The following is an 18,986-nucleotide window of genomic DNA, read 5'->3' on the forward strand; positions in this document are numbered from 1 at the left end:
AGGTCATGGTCCCCGGGTTTGTGCGTTGGAGCCCTGGCTCGGGCTCTGTGATGACAGCTCGGAGCCTGGAGCCTGCTTGGGATTCTGTATCTCCCTCTTTCTCTCTGCCTCTCCCCTCTCTGCCTCTCCCCTCTCTGCCTCTCCCCTGCTGGTACTCTGTCTCTCTCTGTCTCTCTGTCTCTCTCCCTCTCAGAGATAAATACTTAAGAATTAAAAAAAAAAAAAAAGAAATACAGTTAATTTTTGCACACTGATCTTTTATTCTGCTAAACCTTAATATTGGATTTTTAGCTTCCAGAACTGTGAGAGAATAAAGTTCTGCTGTGTTAAAACACCCAGTTTGTGGAAATGTGTTACAGCAGCCCTAGGAAATGAATACAGAGATGTTGGATTCCCAAACCCTAATTGTGGATTTATCTATTTCTCCTTGCAATTATATCAATTTTTGTTTCATGTATCTTTAAGCTCTGTGTTTAAACATACAGAATTGTTATGTCCTCTTGAGACACTAACCCCTTTCTCCTTATAAAATGATCTTTTTCATTCCTGATAACACTCTCTCTGTTACACCTTTCCCTATCTTTTTATTTTTTAACCTATTTGTATCCTGTGTGCACAGTGCATTTCTTCTGGCAGGCACGTACTTGGGTCTTGCTTTCTTTTCCCGTGTGACAGTCACTGCTTTGACTTCATTATTTTTGCCTACTATTTTGAGACTTCACTTGCATGCCTTTTTAAAAGTAAGGAGGGTTTTTTTTTCCCCTTAGTTTCTCGTTAGTGTACTATTGACAGGTTTTTAGTAAAAATTGGAGACCTCGACTAGATACTCTTGAGAATAGCTACATGTGATCTCCCCCTAGTGGCCACGTTGAATAATGTTATGAAATTCAATCATTTTATCCCAGAGCACAACTTCTCCATGGCAAGCTATGTGTATTTGACGACTGGGTCAATTCCTTGTCACCTTGACTTTAGTGCTTCCCATAGCAGTGAATAACCTGCCTCATGGTCCCAAGAGACGCCCAGTGCCAAAATAAGCTAAGAAAGGAAACTTGGCAATCTTGAAACCTGACAAAATAATAGCCACCCCAAGTAATTAATAACAATGATGGTGTTATGAATACCTTAATAAGTAACTCAGAAACACATAAAATGGTTGATGTAGGATAGTCATGGAAAGTAAGTAATGTAAATGTTGACTTTCAAAAGCGTTCAGAAGGAAGATGAATAGAAAGCATAAAATAAAGTGACAGAAATAAAAATTTTAAATATGTAGTTTCTTTGCAACTTCCTTTGAATCTACAATTACTTCAACATAAAATTTAAAACATATCAGTTGTCATGATAAGTGGAAATGGATCCAAACTCTCTAGCTAAAAGAATAAAAGTATTAACTTTGTTTTTTAAGGAAAAAAATAACATATAGAACTTTACAGGGAACACACATAAAACACACAGAACTCTGAAATAAATAAAATACTATGAACTCAGAGTAAAGGGTTAGAAAAAGATAAACTAGGAAAATGCAGACCAAATGACAGCAGGTATTGCCCTGTTCCTTTAGAGGGAAAAGACTTTAAGGCAAAAACATCACTGCAGATAAAAAGGACCACAACTTAATGATAAAAAGTTAAATATACCAGGAAAGTATAACAATTCAAATCTTGTATTCCTTTAAAATTAAAGCCTAAAATACGTAAAGGAAAATTTGCTAGAGCTACAAGGAGAGATTGATAAGCCAACTATTAAAGTGGCTGTGAGTTTTATATGGCAGACCATTTTTACAATCATATTTCTGCTAGTATAATTACTCCTACTTTATATGATGAAATTCCATATGCCTATATTTCATAGTGCTCCACAAAAATTATGGCGGGTTACATGTGCTCCGCTTCTGCAAAAGTTGAGAACTATTGCGCTAGAAATCGAGGCACATCATTTCTTATTCATTCAACAGCATTTACGGAACAACTATTATGTTGACGGTATCATGGAACATACATGCTCCAAGAGTAAGTTGTACCTATTTAGTTTAGCCATTTAAATAATGCATAAGCTGGAGTTTCATAGAACTTCAAAAGGAGAACTGTAGTTTTCTATAACTATAGTTCTAGCCCTGAAGTCCCTCCATCGCCATTCTCTCTCTCTCTCTCACTTTCTGTCAATTAAGTCTGTATCTCCTTCTTAAATAAATGTGCTTGATGGAACAAGCAACAGTAAAGAATTTCCAAAATTGTGATATGTCTTCAATATATTTTCTTTTAAAACTGAGAAAATACTATAGCAAGTACAAATACTGGCCTAGAAACTCAACTGTATGAGGCAACTTAATCTCTATTAAGAGACTCCATACTGCCAAGTGGTGAAAACAATTGGGGTCCCCTTCTCTCTCCCCTTTTCGCAATGATTTACATCTAAATTCCAGGGATTTCTGGAGTACTAAGGGTAGGAAGGGGGGAGCATATGGTCTGATCTTCACCTATCCATGCTGGCATCAGAAGCCAGGTCCTTATCGCCTCTGGTCTTCAGTCACTGCTCCGTCAAGGTCACTCGACATTTGCCTCATTTCCAACCATGAAGCTCTTCAGGTCTGGCTTGTTTTCAGCTAACCTTGTTGTCCTTGGGTACAAAATGTTATTCTGCTGCTCCCACACCTCCTGGGGCAGGAGAAACTGCATGGGGGCTATCTGGGGCCCTTCACACTGGGAGACTAACCTACAGGGGCTGGGATTTGTATAATTTTTTTTTTTTAACGTTTATTTATTTTTGAGACAGAGAGAGACAGAGCATGAACGGGGGAGGGGCAGAGAGAGAGGGAGACACAGAATCGGAAACAGGCTCCAGGCTCTGAGCCATCAGCACAGAGCCCGACGCGGGGCTGGAACTCACGGACCGCGAGGTCATGACCTGAGCCGAAGTCGGACGCTTAACCGACTGATAGGGGCTGGGATTTGTTCACCTCCTCCCTTACGCTACTTGGATAGACGTGCGTACTAAAACATCACCCGGCCTTTTCTCTCCTGCTTCTTGCTGCCTCTCTGAGCTGCGGGGGAGAGTACAGAGCCCCTGTTTCTCAAGGACCCCCACTAACATCTTGCTCCTTGCTTCCTCTCTAACATAACCTCCTTTCTCCCCAGGCTTGGGAAAATTTGATATACTCTTTAGAAGGATGGGGTGGGCAGGAAAATTCACTTTCCTTTAGGTATTCTCCCAAATCTACTGTTCATACTTGAAATCTTTCTCTTCTTTTGGAAATTCTAATGCCAAGAATTGTTTTTATTTTCTCTCTGCTTTCTGAGTGTTTTCTTTTTTCTGAGGCAACAACACAGAATATCTATCTATCTGCATGAGAAAAGGGTCATGGGCTAAAAGAAGCATATAGGGGGGAAAACCCTTATGCGTTAAAATAGCAAAATATTGTTATTCAACAGTACAGAGCAAAAATGGCCTCTCTGATAACACTGATTTTAATACTAACAGGGATTGTCCTGTTGATGAAGTGAAAGCAGATGAGCCCCTAAATCATAAAAAAGATGGCATGCCATTTTAGTATACAGGTCAGAGACAGACTTACAGAATTCACTGAAATGTTTTTAAAAATGATTTGTCGGGGGTGCCTGGGTGGCTCAGTCGGTTAAGAGTCCGACTTCAGCTCAGGTCACGATCTCGCGGTCCGTGAGTTCGAGCCCCGCGTCCGGCTCTGGGCTGATGGCTCGGAGCCTGGAGCCTGCTTCCGATTCTGTGTCTCCCTCTCTCTCTGCCCCTCCCCTGTTCATGCTCTGTCTCTCTCTGTCCCAAAAATAAATAAACGTTAAAAAAAAAATTAAAAAAAAAATGATTTGTAAGGGGGGGTGGGGGGAGGTGCCTGGCTGACTCTGTAGGAATAGTGAGCGACTCTTGATCTTGGAGTCACGAATTCAAGCCCCACGTTGGGTGTGGAGGTTACTCAAACAAAAACTTTTAAAAAACACAGTTGGTAGGTTGTATGAAACACTAACTACTAGGGAAGCCAGTTCAAGACGTACTTAAAAATCAATCAAGTCAACTCCCAGTGAATAATGGCTTTATTCACAGAGAATGCAAGTCTGAAACGAGAAGTGTCCACATGGAAGGTAGATAGATACTTATAGTCGGAGGCGTTATTACTATCCATACAATTAAGCTTACTTGCGCCATAAAATACCGAATATGCTTGTTGGAGTCTTGGAGAAAGTAAGGAGGGGTGCTAAGATTATGAATGGGAGAGAAGTTATGGAATTTTCTTTAGGAAGGAGGGGATCTGCCTGTGTTAGTTGGGGAGTGGGGTGCCAGGCTCCCCTGCCTCCAGCAGCCCAGGGAGCGAACTCTCCAGGGATAAGGGCTTTCCAGGAAAACAAGTCCCTCTGACCATTTATTTATTTTATGATTCAGGGGCTCCTCTGCCCCCAGAAATCATAGCCTTTAAATAATGGTGCCTAAAATCTTTCTAACAAAGCTTTTTTGTTTCAGAAGCATTCATACGCCGTTAAAAACACAAACTCTGAGGTGCCACATTGAAAGTTATTCACCTGGGAAGACAACCGGAGCCCTCGTTGGACCCTGTCACCCCCTGCACTGGAATGGCCTTGTAGACACCACACTCTTACCTTTCTGATTTTCATATCACCAGTACCCTACAAAGTTTTGGGTGTCTGAAGTGAGGATCCGATAACGTTTGTTGAGAGATGAAAAAAGAAAAAAAGTAAATGAATGAGTGAATCAATTGGGTGCTAATGGTTCCGATCATTTCTATTTTGGTGTGGGAGAGTAGGAGGAAAACGCATACCCTAAGGAGTGGACCACTAAAGGGTAAAAAGCTTCTAGAATGAACAGTGGGTTAAAAAAAAAAAAAAGACACATTGTTGTAGTTTCATAATTTTCCCTGGCATTAGCTACAATAGGGACTAGTAGTTGAAGCATTTTGTAGGAATACCCACTACTTACAAAGGTATGTGGTGTGTGTGTGTGTGTGTGTGTGTGTGTGTGTGCTTTGATAAGGACTTTACTCTAATGGCACCTGGTTATAAAGGATTTGTTAATTAAGGCATTGTTCTCACTTGATAAGCTAATGAGCAAGAATGGCAGAGAAATATTGCATTTCTTTTCTTTTGCCTTTTTGGAAGCAATGCATCAGTGTGAATACTTTTGAGTGAAATTCAGAAATTTATATGTGGTCTTATGCCATCAAAACAATAAGTTCTCAGAATTAATTCCTCTTTGCTTAATGGGGAAATTTACCATTAACAAATAGTAATGGTATGTACTAATTATTAACAGTTTTAGATATATACCTACACACGGGCATTGCATTATCACCACGATCAGCAAACCCTTAAGTGTTTTTCTTTATTTCCTGTACCTTTTCCTCTTTAGCAGCTCCCGTTCTCTATTCCAAGTCTGGTAAAATATCAAAGATTCCTTAAAGTTTCCACTAAAAAAAAGCCAAAAAGATGGGGCGCCTGGGTGGCTCAGTTGGTTAAGCTTCCAACTCCTGATTTTGGCACAGGTTATGATCTCACAGTTCGTGAGATCGAGCTCCACGGGGGGCTCTGTGCTTATGGTGCAGAGCCTGCTTGGGATTCTCTCTATCCCTCTCTCTCTCTCTCTTTCTCTCTCTGCCCCTCCCCTGCTCATGCTCACTCTCTCTCTATCTCTCAAAATAAAATAAATAAACATGAATTTAAAAATTCAAATTCAAATTCAAAAGAGACTGGCTCAATACCTTGCTCTCATTTCTATATAGCCCTGTCCCCCCACCCGCCAGCCTCCAGGACTCTATGCCACATTTGAAGGCAGAGTTGTCTCTCTTATCTCCTAGATACCTTGGCCATTCTCATGCTGGCAGAAAGCCACAGAGTGCTGGGACTGGCAGGTGGACACATGTTCTGCTGGGTGCCATTCTCTGCCCTGCCTGTGTAAGTGATACATTGATCTTGTGATCGCGGGCAGCTCATGCTCCTGAGGACATCTGAGGCCTCTCTTTTCTGAGAAAGCCCGTGGAGGGAGAGGACAGTGTAGGAATTTCCGTGGAAAACCTCTTGTCAAGGATTCCAGCTATAGGTCACCTGACACGACGGGATAATTGGACAGAAGCCAAGGAGAAATGCGATACCTTCCATTTAGAAAACATAAAAAACTGTGACTAGTAAAATCAAGTGTAAAAAGATGATAATACTTCCTGAGTGAATATATTAATATTTCATTTTAATATCTATTAAAAATTGTCTAGTGATATTTAAATAATTGAATACCTTGAGAGGAAAGACAAATCCAGACATATAGGCAGACAAAACTTTCTGTTTTTTAAATGGTTGTAGAATCACATATAAGTTGTCTTATCTTTTTGAAGATCGGTGATCAAATAAATAAGTCACGATGTGGTGATTTCATTCATTAAAACTACTTAAGAACTTCATATATGACAAACTAGCATTAGTAATCTAAGACAAATAATGGAGAAAAGGAGATAACTACTTAAGATTTAGTGTTGGGATACCCGAGAATGGTACAGTATGAGATGAGATCAAAAGAAGTAGAAGGAAATAGGCTAGTAGGACAGATAGACTAATCTGCGAAAGAGATACATTTATATCAGAACATGAAGTATATCATTGTAACAGGGATCTGCTTGTATTTAAATATATAGCACTGTTAGATCAATGTAATAAAAAGTATCAAAAGAAAAAAAAAGTAAATCAAAGCGCCTGGGTGGCTCAGTCGGTTAAGCATCCGACGTTGGATGTCACGATCTCACAGTTCATGGGTTCAAGCTCCATGTAGGGCTCTGTGCTGACAGCTCAGAGCCTGCAGCCTGCTTGGGATTCTGTGTCTCCCTCTCTCTCAGCCCCTCTCCTGCTCACCCTCTGTCTCTCTCTCTCAAAAATAAACACTAAAACAATTTTTTTTAAGTATCAAAAGAAAACAAAATGAACACTGCTCAACACATATTTATTGCTCCAAATATATAAAGAATTATAAATACAGATACATACTCTGCTTTCACGCCATAGGCAGTCACCGAAGATTAAAAATTTACAAAAAAAGGGAAGCAAAAATAATATAAAAACAGGGAGGGGGACAAAGCATAAGAGACTCATAAAAATGGAGAACAAACAGAGGGTTCCTGGAGGGGGTGTGGGAGGGGGGATGGGCTAAATGGGTAAGGGGCATTATGGAATCTACTGCTGAGATCATTATTGCACTGTATGTTAACTAACTTGGATGTAAATTAAAAAATAAATAAATAAATAAATAAATAAATAAAGTAAAAAAAAAAGGTTAAAAAGTTTTTAATTAAAAAAAATTTTCACAAAAGGAAAACCCTGACAAACTAAATGGAATCACATGGAGTATGGGCAGTTCCATAGCAAAGATGTGCAAATTAGAACTAATTAAATGGCACAAATAACTCAAAGATGCTTTTTTTTTTTTTAAGACAGTGTTGGAGGAGGATCCATAACCCATTGACCCTGCCGGCGGGCTGCATTATTTCTGAAGAGCAACTTCTCAGTATGTAGCAAGAGCTAAAAATCTTTTAAGGCATTTAATCTGTTCCACTTTAGGAAAGAGAAAAGAGAAGGAAAAATCACAAAGGGGAAAATGAACTTTGTGCAAGTATGTAACAGCATTATTTTTCATAGTGAAAATAAGAAACATCTCTAACGCATAAGGAAAATGGTTCAGGCAACTGCTCAATGTTAGCAGAATGGAACCCAGTACACTATCATGTGCATTTTGTTGATCCATGAAAATCTGTATGTGAAGCTGTACCAAATAAAGCTCAACAAGGGATAAATATGTCCACTGCTAAACTGTTAGTTTCTTGGGAGACTGAACCATCTCATAGCGAATGCACAGGGCCAAACTTTGTTCCTGGTACACGATAAATGCTCGTGACTGTTGAATGAACGCATAAATGGCTTTTCCGTTGATGCTGAATTCTTAACCTTCTGCCTGCTCTGACCTTGGTAAGCGTGCATTGGCTAGCCTTCATACTGCTCACCTAGATTTCTGGACTCTTGCCTGCCCGACCTCAGATAAATGCATACCCTTTGTGGTCCCGGCACCCAACCAGTGACCTCTCTCTGCTGAAGTTTCCATACCCAGGGCGTCACACAGCTGAGTTCAATTACCTAACATGAGGTCTGCATTCATCAGCAAGCTTGTGAAAAAATGCATAAACTTTGTCAAATGTACAAACATGGGAAGAAACCTGAGTGGGGCGTTTACAGTTAAAAGCCAATCGCAATCATTCTAGGGGAAGGAACAGCTGTATTTGAAAACCTGCATGATTATATGAATGGCCTACAAAAAAAAAAAAAAAGGAAAATCAAAGTTCATAGTAATACATTAAAAAAAAAAAAAAAAACCAACAACCCGACACGAAGTTGCAATCAGTTTCCTAAGACTAGGGAGCATATGTCCCAGGTGCCTATTAAAAAGGGGGCAAATACAGTCAAGGATTCGACCTTCTCTGACTCGATACCACACTCACCCAGCAACTCCAATGGAAAGGCTAACAGCAGTGACCCTCAAGAAGCCGACAGCTGCCTTGAGAACATTCTGCCCAGAAAATGTCCTGAGATTCCGTTGACAGCAAAACAGCACATTAAACCCTTAAGGGATTTTCAAAAGAAGTGTCCTGTAAGGCCCCCGTTCTTGGAGTCCCCCCTGCACTCGACCTTTCCTGGTGGCATTGAATGCCAGGACGTAAGTATTTCATGGTAGGATCAATGACTGAATGACTGAATGGAGGGAAGAGGGGATTCGGCAGGTTGCCAGATTATGAGGTAATCACAGCATCAAGCGACGTTAGCATTTATTTTGGAGGATCTTGATTTATTTTCGAGAGCACGCAACTCCGAAGGGGCCCAAATCCAAGCAGTGAGCCTGGTGAGGGAAACCGTTAGGAGGAAGCGGGGGGGGGGGGGGGGGGGGGGGGGGGGGGAGAAACCCAGCCTGAAATCCCTTGGCCAGGAGGGGGTCCCGTGCAGGCCCGAGGTTAAAGCAAGCCCTGCTGGAGGCGTCGGTCCCCAGGTCGGCCCCAGCCTAAGCCTCCTTGTGCTATAAATACAGCGGCCCACATGCTGCGGAGACACGGTGTTCCCTCCGCTCGCCGGGACAGATAACATGAATTTGCCCTTTAAACGTCCCAAGCCGAAGGCACAGCCCCCGGCCCACCCCTGCCTCCCGGAAGCGCCTTCGCCCCGGTTGCCCTCTGCCGAGGAGGGGGACGGCGAGGGGGTGTCCAGGCACCTGCCCAGCCAATGCGCACGGCGCGCACGGCCCCGGGGTCCCTCCTCCTCTCGCGAGAGACTGGGCGGGGGATATAAGGAGGGCTGCGGGGCGACGCGAGCGGCCCCTTCGCGTCGCGCAGGGACGGAGAGCGGGCGGCCGTGCCTGGCCGGGCGGAGGCGAGAGCGAGAGCGAGAGCGCGGCTCCCGGAGGCTGTGTGCGCCCGGCTGTCACCATGACTGATCACGCCTTGAGCTTCCTGAAGGATTTCCTGGCCGGCGGCGTCGCCGCTGCCGTGTCCAAGACCGCGGTCGCCCCAATCGAGAGGGTCAAACTGCTGCTGCAGGTAAGGACGGCGCGGGCGCGGCGCGGCCAGCCTGGTGCGGGCCCGGCGGGGCGCGCGGGGCGCGGGCGAGCTGCAGCGGCGCGGGGGCGCGCGGGCGCGGGGACCGGGCCGGCCGCCGCAAATCTGTGCTAGGCCACAGGCCCCGCCGCCCGGCCTACTGGAAGGGGAAGGTGCCCTCTGCGTAGAGACAGGTCCAGCGTCAGTAGCAGATTCCTGGTGTCGGGTGGCGCCCTGCGTTCGGGTGTCTATATATGGAAAGCCACCCCGAGTGGGTTACCGCCAGCCAGATCCTGCTCCTGGGAAGGCACTGACGCTCCGCTTAGGCCTCATAGGTCGGCCTCACCTTTTGATTTTCAGTGTTCGTTGCACCTTTTCCCCCGTGCATCCACCGTCTACAATAAAAAACCTCAAAATAATTGTTACTCAAAAGCCAGCTTACTGTGACCCACGCACTAACGCTGTAGGCTGACATATATATTATTTATCTTTGCATAACCTCTGTAAGGAATTTTCTCCCCGGTTTCGCAGCGGAAGAAACAGGTTTTGACAGATTAAGTAGCAGTTTTTAGAGTAAATTCAGATTGTCTTACCCTGTCCCCAAATCTTTTCCTCTGCAGCCTGATCTCTGGTTTATCATCATCTCCATCGTGTTTTTCTCTACTTGCCCCGAAGGCAAGGGCCCCTCAATGAGAAACTGGGCCTCCTCGGTTTGGGAGTCAAAATTATCATAAAGAAAAACCCCAACAAATTGCTCACTTGCAAACAGCAACAGACCCCTCAATAATTAGTTACTTGCATAATCTGCTTGAAATTTTTCACGCTCTAATATCTGGTGGATTTATTCTCCTTCTTCTGTTAGAGCATCTAGTACTCAGAGATCCTGGTCTCCAGGGAGACTCCGTGAAATTGAAGAATCATTAGCTCCTGCCCATCCTGTCTGTTAAATTAGAGCAGGGGCCCTTTAGGGCAGGGCCCTTTACCTCCCTTTGAGCCCCCAATACAGTTCTGGAACCTAGGGAAAATGTAGTGCATACATGACTCTGTTTACAATGAAATATTTTCAGTTTATTTGGGGAAGAACCGTTTCTCTCAAATGCCCTGGTAAGTGGGGCAATATTGGATTTTTTTGGCTTGTTATCCAACTAGCCGACATATTTATTTGGACTTGATATCTGATTTCCCCATTTATTTAAGAAAGAAAATCAGGGAGTGGTAAGCATTCATTTTCCTCCTATCCTCTTTCCATCCCCCCCCACCTTGCCCCCTGCTCTGGCCGTCCTCACCCAATTCCTTCCGCCCTCCCCTCTCCTCCCCCCACAGGTCCAGCATGCCAGCAAACAGATCAGTGCTGAGAAGCAGTACAAAGGGATCATTGATTGTGTGGTGAGAATCCCCAAGGAGCAGGGCTTTCTCTCCTTCTGGAGGGGTAACCTGGCCAACGTGATCCGTTACTTCCCCACCCAAGCTCTCAACTTCGCCTTCAAGGACAAGTACAAGCAGATCTTCCTGGGGGGCGTGGACCGGCATAAGCAATTCTGGCGCTACTTTGCCGGTAACCTGGCTTCCGGTGGGGCAGCTGGGGCCACCTCCCTCTGCTTTGTCTACCCACTGGACTTTGCTAGGACCAGGTTGGCTGCCGACGTGGGCAAGGGTGCTGCCCAGCGTGAGTTCAGTGGTCTGGGCGACTGTCTCACCAAGATCTTCAAGTCTGATGGCCTGAAGGGTCTCTACCAGGGTTTCAGCGTCTCTGTCCAGGGCATCATTATCTACAGAGCTGCCTACTTTGGAGTTTATGATACTGCCAAGGGTGAGAGAGGGGCCTCGGGGTGCGGAGTGGGGAGGAGGAAGGTCCCTAGGGGTCTGTCACTCACAGAGGACCTTCTATTTATTAATCTTGGGTTTTTTCTCCCCTAGCCCCTGGGCTAAACTGAAGCTTCTGAATGAGGTGGTACGGTGTGGATAAATGGCTAAAGGGCTCTCCTTGTCCTCTACTGAAATAAACTCTGGCCTGGAGTTACTCAGAGAGGGAGAAGGGGAGCCTGCTTCCCCCTTGCCACAGCTCTGTCACTCGCGACTTGGAACTCGGGGACCTCCTTCACATGCCCTGTTCCTTGGGCAGAACTCGGGGTTCCCTGGATCCCGAGGGCAGCCCCCAGCTTTGGCTGGCTGCCTGGTTATTTGTGAGGCGCCCCACAAAGGTCAGGTCCTTCCAGAAGGGTAGGGCATGGAGTTGGAGGCATGGTAGCCTCTTCTCCATCCCTTCCTGCTTTTTGCTGAGCTGCTGAGAGAAATCACTTCATAGCCATTTGGCTTCTTGCCTCTGCACACAGGGATGTTGCCTGACCCCAAGAATGTGCACATTATTGTGAGCTGGATGATTGCCCAGAGCGTGACAGCGGTCGCGGGGCTGGTGTCCTACCCCTTTGACACTGTCCGCCGTAGGATGATGATGCAGTCTGGCCGGAAAGGGGGTAAGCTTGACACCTGTGGGCCTCTTATTTCTCTGCCCAAGGAGAACACCAGTCAGTGCTCCTTCCAGTCTTCACTATTCTCCTTGTTAAAATGATGTGATAAGGACTTAGGAAAGAAAACTTACGATCAGTCCCCCCTCGCACGGTCAGCTGGTCCTTTAGAGAAGAGAATTTGCTTCTATCAAAGGGGTAAGAACGTCAAAAATGAGATGTCGAGATGTGACTCGACTAGTATTATAGAGGCCTTAGGCCCTTTTCCCTTAGGGCCTGGGTACAGAAACACAGAAAATGAATTAATTCGTTTATTTCAAAATAATTCTTGCTTCTGTCATCTTGCTACTATAGGTGTTAGTGGGAGAGGATGTTTTTGTTGGGTGAGATGGCCTGGAGCGGTTTTGGCTGCCATAGATCGAAACATAGGAAATTGCCATTTTTGAGGTCAAAAAGTCAAACCTTAGTGCCGTATGGTTCAGCTTAATAGCTGTGTCTCTTTCAACGGTGTCCTCTTGGGCAGCAGAATCTGAGACTCCACCTGTTTTCTCACCCATAAAAAAGGGGACCGTCTAGCTTAATACTTCCCGCTCCACCCGATCCCCTGATTGTACAGCTTGACCACGTGTGGGTGAGCTGGTTAACCGCCCCAGTTCTTCACTTGATCTTGGTTTGAAGGAGTGGGCTTGACAAAAGACGCTGCCTGCTAGTTATGCAAGGAAGGGGGTGCTTAGCAGGATGCCTAGAGCTGAAGTGACTGACTTTTCTAACTGTGCAGATGTCTTCCGGAGGAAAAGCCTCTTTCCTCTAGAATTCTGGAGCCCTTACCGACCTTTGTTTCCACAGCGGATATTATGTACACTGGGACGGTGGACTGCTGGAGGAAGATTGCAAAAGATGAAGGAGCCAAGGCTTTCTTCAAAGGTGCCTGGTCCAATGTGTTGAGAGGCATGGGCGGAGCTTTCGTATTGGTATTGTATGATGAGATCAAAAAATACGTCTAATGTAATCAGAACTCAAGTTCATTGGTTCCAGATCCATTGTGTGGTTTAATAGACTTTTCCCATGGGAAGTAAAAAAGATAGATCTGGGATAAAACCAGACTGAAAGGAATACCTCAGAAAAAAATGCTTCATCGAGTGTTCATTAAACCACAGATGTATTTTGTATTTATTTTACATTTAAATTCCCACGTCAGATATGAAATAACTTATCATACTTGTACAATTAACTGAAGAACTGATAATGAAGGAGATAACCTAATGTGACACCCCAATAAAGACCACTTAACACACCTTGTTTTACTGAGTTCTTACTAACTGCTGTGTGGATTTAAAAATAAGACCAGCAATGCAGATCTTGTAGCAGGACTCATTTATAACTCTGTGGCCCAGCTTCTGAATGTCAGATATCATACTGTGTATCTTGTGAGTACCTACAATGCTTCAAGTTGGGCTTTCACACTTTACGTTTATGCACTTTCTGTCTTACCTCATACCATGGTGCTTGAGGCTCCAACATGGTGGCATGGATCATAGCTTTCGTAATCCCACCTTATTTTATGTGCTTTCATGCAATCTGCGGGGACTCTGAGGGTACACTGAGCAGTTTCAAGAATTTTGTGAGATTAGGGAGTGTTCTGTCTTAGTGCCTTTAGAGAACTGTGGTGCTTCAGTCTCACAAGCGGACACCATTCATGGAGAGTCAGTTAACAGGTTAGTATTTAATACCTGTTAGGCTCTGTGGAAGACGGGAATTCATTCTGAAAGAAGCTTAAATGCGGGTAGGGAGAGGAGTGAAATGGCCATTACTAAATAATGTAATGTCTACTATAATCTTGGTTGAGTAGGACTAGAAGGGGGCAGATGAAATGTGGGGAGTGGCAGGAGATGCGGGCCTGAAAGAAAACAGCTAGAGTTAGATACACGGGTATAGAAAGGACCCGCCAGCAGTCTTCTCTGTGACAACTTAGCAAGACCTGAAGGCAAAGACAGTTTTGCATTTGACTCTCATAAATTGGTGAGCAAGAGAAAAGTCGGGACAATTTCCAGTTGGAAAGTACTTTTGGTTCTGAAGTCCAAATAGTTGATGCAGCTCTAGCTTGTTAGCCATTCGTTGGAAACCAGTCCCTGCGTCCTAGGCCAAGCTTGGAAGGCAGGCACACGTCTCGTGTATCTTTCCTGGGGGGTGGTTTGAGGGGGGTGCGCCTCTGCACCTTCTGTTCTTTACCCTCCTTCCCAAGCTCTTGTGCCTACTCACTCTTCCCTCCCAAGGAGAAAAACTCACTGCTTGTTTTGCCGCGGTAGCCAAGGTTACATCTGTCCTAATGTAGTGGATATCTATGCCGATGGAAACAGGCTAAGGAACTACAAAGAAAGTCTCTCGATCCCATTTCAAGGCCAGGTCACAAACATGTAGCGTTAGGGGCCTTCTGGATACGTTATCCTCATGTTGTTTTCACCCTTAGGATATGAATGGTCCAAATTCTGGTGCTGATGGAGAGGAAAGAAAAGCAGGCCAGGCTAGTAGGGCAGATACTTTTGTGGAGTGTTATCTTCAAGTAAGGCCAGTAGCCCTTGCAGTATTTTGAAACCTAAGAATAGGGGACGGAGGAGCCATGAAACACAGCTGGGAACTGAAAGCAAGGAATGATCGGTGAGTCTTCATAGACCAACCAAGGACTGAAATTGTTTTCCAGTCTTTAGCTGGGTCCTCCCTGGCATGGGACGGGAAATGGAGAAGAGGAATCCCATTTATTAAATAGTAACACGTTATCTGCCTTCTGCGCGTGACCCAGATGTCAGCTCCGCCCCCCTCCCCCCTCTTTTTTTGCCAAAGTTCTCTCTACTGCCCTGGGGGAAAGGAGATCTGCTTAAAGAGAAGAGCCAGAGCACAAGGACTCAGTTCCTCCTTCCAGCTACTCCATTCACCAGGAACTCCCAGAACTAAGCCTCTGTCAGAATTGCTGTCATCTGGTTGGGGACATCCTGTCTTTACAAATCCTCTCACTGCACTGTCACTGGGCAAAGCTGTCACACTTGAAAGTCTGAGAAGATGAAAAGGGTTTACATTAAACTAACAACTCAGAATTGAGTGTCCTGCCCCCAGGAATTTACTAGCCCCCTCTCCTGCAAAACTTCCTCCCTAAATGCAGCCCTCCTTTTACCTACCACCCATGCCCCAGTGCCAAAAAAAAAGCACTTTTCCTTTTTAATGTATTTTCTCCCTATAGGCATCTTCTTTTTAGCCACCTTATTTTATATTTTGAGTCCAGGAGAAAAACCATGGAAGATGACAGAGGTTAGCCCATGATGGTAACATTTACAAACTTGCCTCAACTGTTCTGTGTTTAAATCTCAACTGTTTCCTTTCCATTTTACTTTGTATAAAATAACGCAGCACGGCTTGAGGCAAAATTTACAAACACCTACAGCGTGCAGGGCTAGGAGGGAATGGAAGCTCTCCAAGGGCAGTGATCTTTATTTTTTTCGCTGCCACGTGCCTGGAGCCCCGAAGGGTGCCTGGGAACAGACACTGTTTAGTGTTTGTTGAATGCAAGAATGAGGAAAACATGCACCTAAAACCCACAGACAAAGAACCAACAGAGTATCTGGGGAAGGGCAAGTCCTCCAGTTTGGGGGAATCCTGAACATGCATAGCAAGGGGACAAGCATGTGGGGGCATATAATGGATGGAAATTTCTGGCTGCCTTACATTCAATTTTCAAGTCTTTAAAAATACATTTTTACAAAGTTCATGCCATGACTTCCTTTTAGTTTTGTTTTGTTTTGTTTCTCTTGAGTGTCAGTTTTTAATCAATCCATGATAAAGTAGTTGACCCTCATCAAAGATCATGTATTTGCAAACTGGCCTCGTCTTAAAATTCTATTTCTTTTTTTTTTTTTTTATAATTTTTTTTTTCAACGTTTTTTATTTTATTTTTGGGACAGAGAGAGACAGAGCATGAACGGGGGAGGGGCAGAGAGAGAGGGAGACACAGAATCGGAAACAGGCTCCAGGCTCCGAGCCATCAGCCCAGAGCCTGACGCGGGGCTCGAACTCACGGACCGCGAGATCGTGACCTGGCTGAAGTCGGACGCTTAACCGACTGCGCCACCCAGGCGCCCCTTAAAATTCTATTTCTAACCTCTCTGTGTTCATTCTTGGGTATGCACCGAGTGGCGAAAAACGGGTCAAACAAGGCCAGATAGGATCTGCCCTCTAGTTTCAGCTGTCATACTCTTAAGAAAGAGGCCTTTACATTTCTGTGTTTTGTCGATGATTTCACTGTTTAAAATGGCCCCCCAGCACAGTACTGAAGTGATGTCTTGGGTTCCTAAGTACAAGAAGGCAGTGATGTTCCTTATGGAGAAAATGTGTGTGTTGGCTAAGCTTCCTTCAGGCATGATATATACACAACAATCTATAAAGAGCCACTGAAGGGGGACACCTGGGTGGCTCAGGTGGTAGAGCGCGTGACTCAATCTCAGGCTCTCGAGTTCAAGCCCCTTGTTGGATGTGGAGCCTACTTGAAAAAAAAAAGCCGCTGAGCTTTTTGTGCAGGGAAGTGACATCATCAAATTTCCATTGCAGCACTTTGGCAGCAGTGTAGACAACGACTTGGGGGACAAGGAGATAGTAGCGGAAACAAGAGTAACATAACAGCAGGGCTAAGAAGGGGCTTGGAGTGCTGGTTAAAAGAAGCCAGAGGGAAGAGGCTAGGCTCACCCTCAGGCTTCTGTCATGGGTATGAAAAGACAATAGGATCATGTTAATCACCATCCCCAACCCTGGAAAGGACACAGTGGGGGAAAAGAAAATTGGGCTGCTTCATTAGACAGCGGGCCAAACACCTTCAGGTTCAAGATCGGCACAACTCATTTGTCAGTTTCACCGTAAGATCTAAGAATTTTCTTCAAAAACAAGTGAGTTTGTGGTTTATAAAGGTTTCCATATTGGCAGACTAGGTAAGTGCAAACCAATGCTCCCTCTGAAAACTACTAGAAAAGGGATTCAAACTAATATTTAAAATAAAAATCTGCTCGAAGTCACTGGAGAACTAATAAGGCATGTGATATTATGGGGCCAACGCCAAGATCTGAACCCACAGAAGTGAGCCTAGTATTTGGGGGTCAGTTTTCCCCATGGAGTATCTTCAAATTGTGGAAAACATAGCTGCAGTGCTGAGGAACTAGAAACAATTTGATAGACCTCTTGAGGGAAAAGGGACAAAAACCAGAACCCAGGGCCTTCCAAGAAAGGGGAGCCCTAGATAAACACCCATTTGGACTGGGACCCCCGAAGGGTGACACTGTGACAATAAGGGAACTGGAAGCCTGCAGTCACTGATGCCGATTCAATCTCTGTTTTAATGCGATTTGCGACTTCGAGCACCCTGCTGCCTGCCAGAAGCAAAAGTAAATCCTGTCTGGAAGAAAACACCATTCAGAGCAGGGGTCAACAAACTCTTTCTCTGAAAGACAAGGCAGTAAATATTTTAGGCTTTGTTGGCCAGATGGTCTTTGACACATTGGCTTTGCTGTATTGCAAAAGCAGCCTTGGACGAGAAAATGAATAACCATGGCTGTGTTCCATAAAAGTTATGTACACACGCTGAAATGTGAATTGCATAATATTCACGTTACAAATATTCTTCTGATTAATAAAAAAACATTTAAAAAGTTTTGTAAAAGCCTTTTAAACCTGGCTGGCTCAGAGGCTTTAAACTTGCAGACCCCTGATGTAGAGTTTTAAGATCTTTCTACAATTTTTCACATAAACCAAAAACACAAACGTAACTTTAAAACATCCTATTAAAAATATATTCTAGGAGCACCTGGGTGGCTCAGTCAGTTAAGACACTGACTCTTGATTTTGGCTCAGGTCATGAGCTCACAGTTCGTGCGATGGAACCCCGCCACATGTTGGTCTCTGAGCTGGGCACGGAGCCTTCTTAAGATTCTCAGTCTCTCAGTCTCTCTGTCTCTGTCTCTCTCTCCCACCTCGTCCTCTGCCCCTCCTCCACTTGTGCGCCTGTGCACTCTATCTTAAATAGATAAATAAATAAATAAAAATATATTCTAAAGAGCCCATGGGTTAAAGAGTAGAAATCACAATGGAAACTCAAAAATATTTTGAACTTAATGAAAATAAAAAAGGCTGTGGGCACCTGGCTGACTCAGAAAAGCATGTGACTCTTGATCTGGGGTTGTGAGTTCAAGCCCCACATTGGGCACAGAGTTTACTTTAAAAAAAAAAAAAAAAAAAAAAAAAGCCTGAACATCAGTGAACTACACATCCATTTCAAGGAATTAGAAAAATAATGGCAAATTAAACCTAAAGAATAAAGCTGGAAGCCAATAATTAAGGTAACAGAATTCTTTCTTGAAAAAGAGACAACAATGCCAAATGAACTGCATGACTAAAAGTGAAAGGTAAGGAGCACCTGGGTGGCTCAGTCAGTTGAGTGTCTGGGGCTCAGGTGATGATCCCGCAGTCCGTGAGTTTGGGCCCCGCGTCAGGCTCTGTGCCGACAGCCTGGAGCCTGCCTTGGATTCTACGTCTCTTTCTCTCTCTCTGCCTCTCTCTCTCTCTCTCTCTCTCTCAAAAATAAACATTGAAAAATTTTTTATTTTAAATGTGAAAGGTCAAACTTTTGGAAAATAATAGAGCAGAATATTTTCATGTGTTTGGTTAAATGAAAATTTCATAAAATCCAACATTTTAAAAGAGCACTAACTATAAAAGACTGATAAAGTGGACTGAAGTAAAATTAAGCACTTCTGTTCACAGACATCATTTATAGTGAAAAAGCAAGCCAGACTGGGAGAAAATATTTGCAGTATACCTCACACTGGGACTGTATTGTATCCAGAACACATAACTCTTACAAATCAACAAGAAAATGACATTCAACCTATAGGAAA

General features: G+C 44.2%; 1 protein-coding gene across 1 annotated transcript; it reads left to right on the top strand.

Annotated features, from left to right (window-relative positions):
- The first annotated feature begins 9,351 nt into the window (after nucleotides 1-9,351).
- Nucleotides 9,352-13,355, top strand: SLC25A4 (solute carrier family 25 member 4). The gene is made up of 4 exons (XM_042982980.1): nucleotides 9,352-9,598; nucleotides 10,919-11,405; nucleotides 11,929-12,069; nucleotides 12,907-13,355. Exons 1-4 carry the CDS (start codon nucleotides 9,488-9,490, stop codon nucleotides 13,062-13,064), a joined length of 897 nt encoding a protein of 298 aa, XP_042838914.1. The 5' UTR covers nucleotides 9,352-9,487; the 3' UTR covers nucleotides 13,065-13,355.
- Nucleotides 13,356-18,986: the final 5,631 nt, after the last annotated feature.

This window comes from Panthera tigris, chromosome B1, assembly GCF_018350195.1.
Source record: "Panthera tigris isolate Pti1 chromosome B1, P.tigris_Pti1_mat1.1, whole genome shotgun sequence".
Classification (NCBI taxonomy): Eukaryota; Metazoa; Chordata; class Mammalia; order Carnivora; family Felidae; genus Panthera; species Panthera tigris.

Coding starts and splice junctions, on each gene's coding strand:
- SLC25A4 (XM_042982980.1), top strand. CDS start 9,488: ATGACTGATCACGCCTTGAGCTTCCTGAAGGATTTCCTGGCCGGCGGC. Junction 11,406..11,928: donor AGTTTATGATACTGCCAAGG/GTGAGAGAGGGG, acceptor CTCTGCACACAG/GGATGTTGCCTGACCCCAAG. Junction 12,070..12,906: donor GCAGTCTGGCCGGAAAGGGG/GTAAGCTTGACA, acceptor TTGTTTCCACAG/CGGATATTATGTACACTGGG.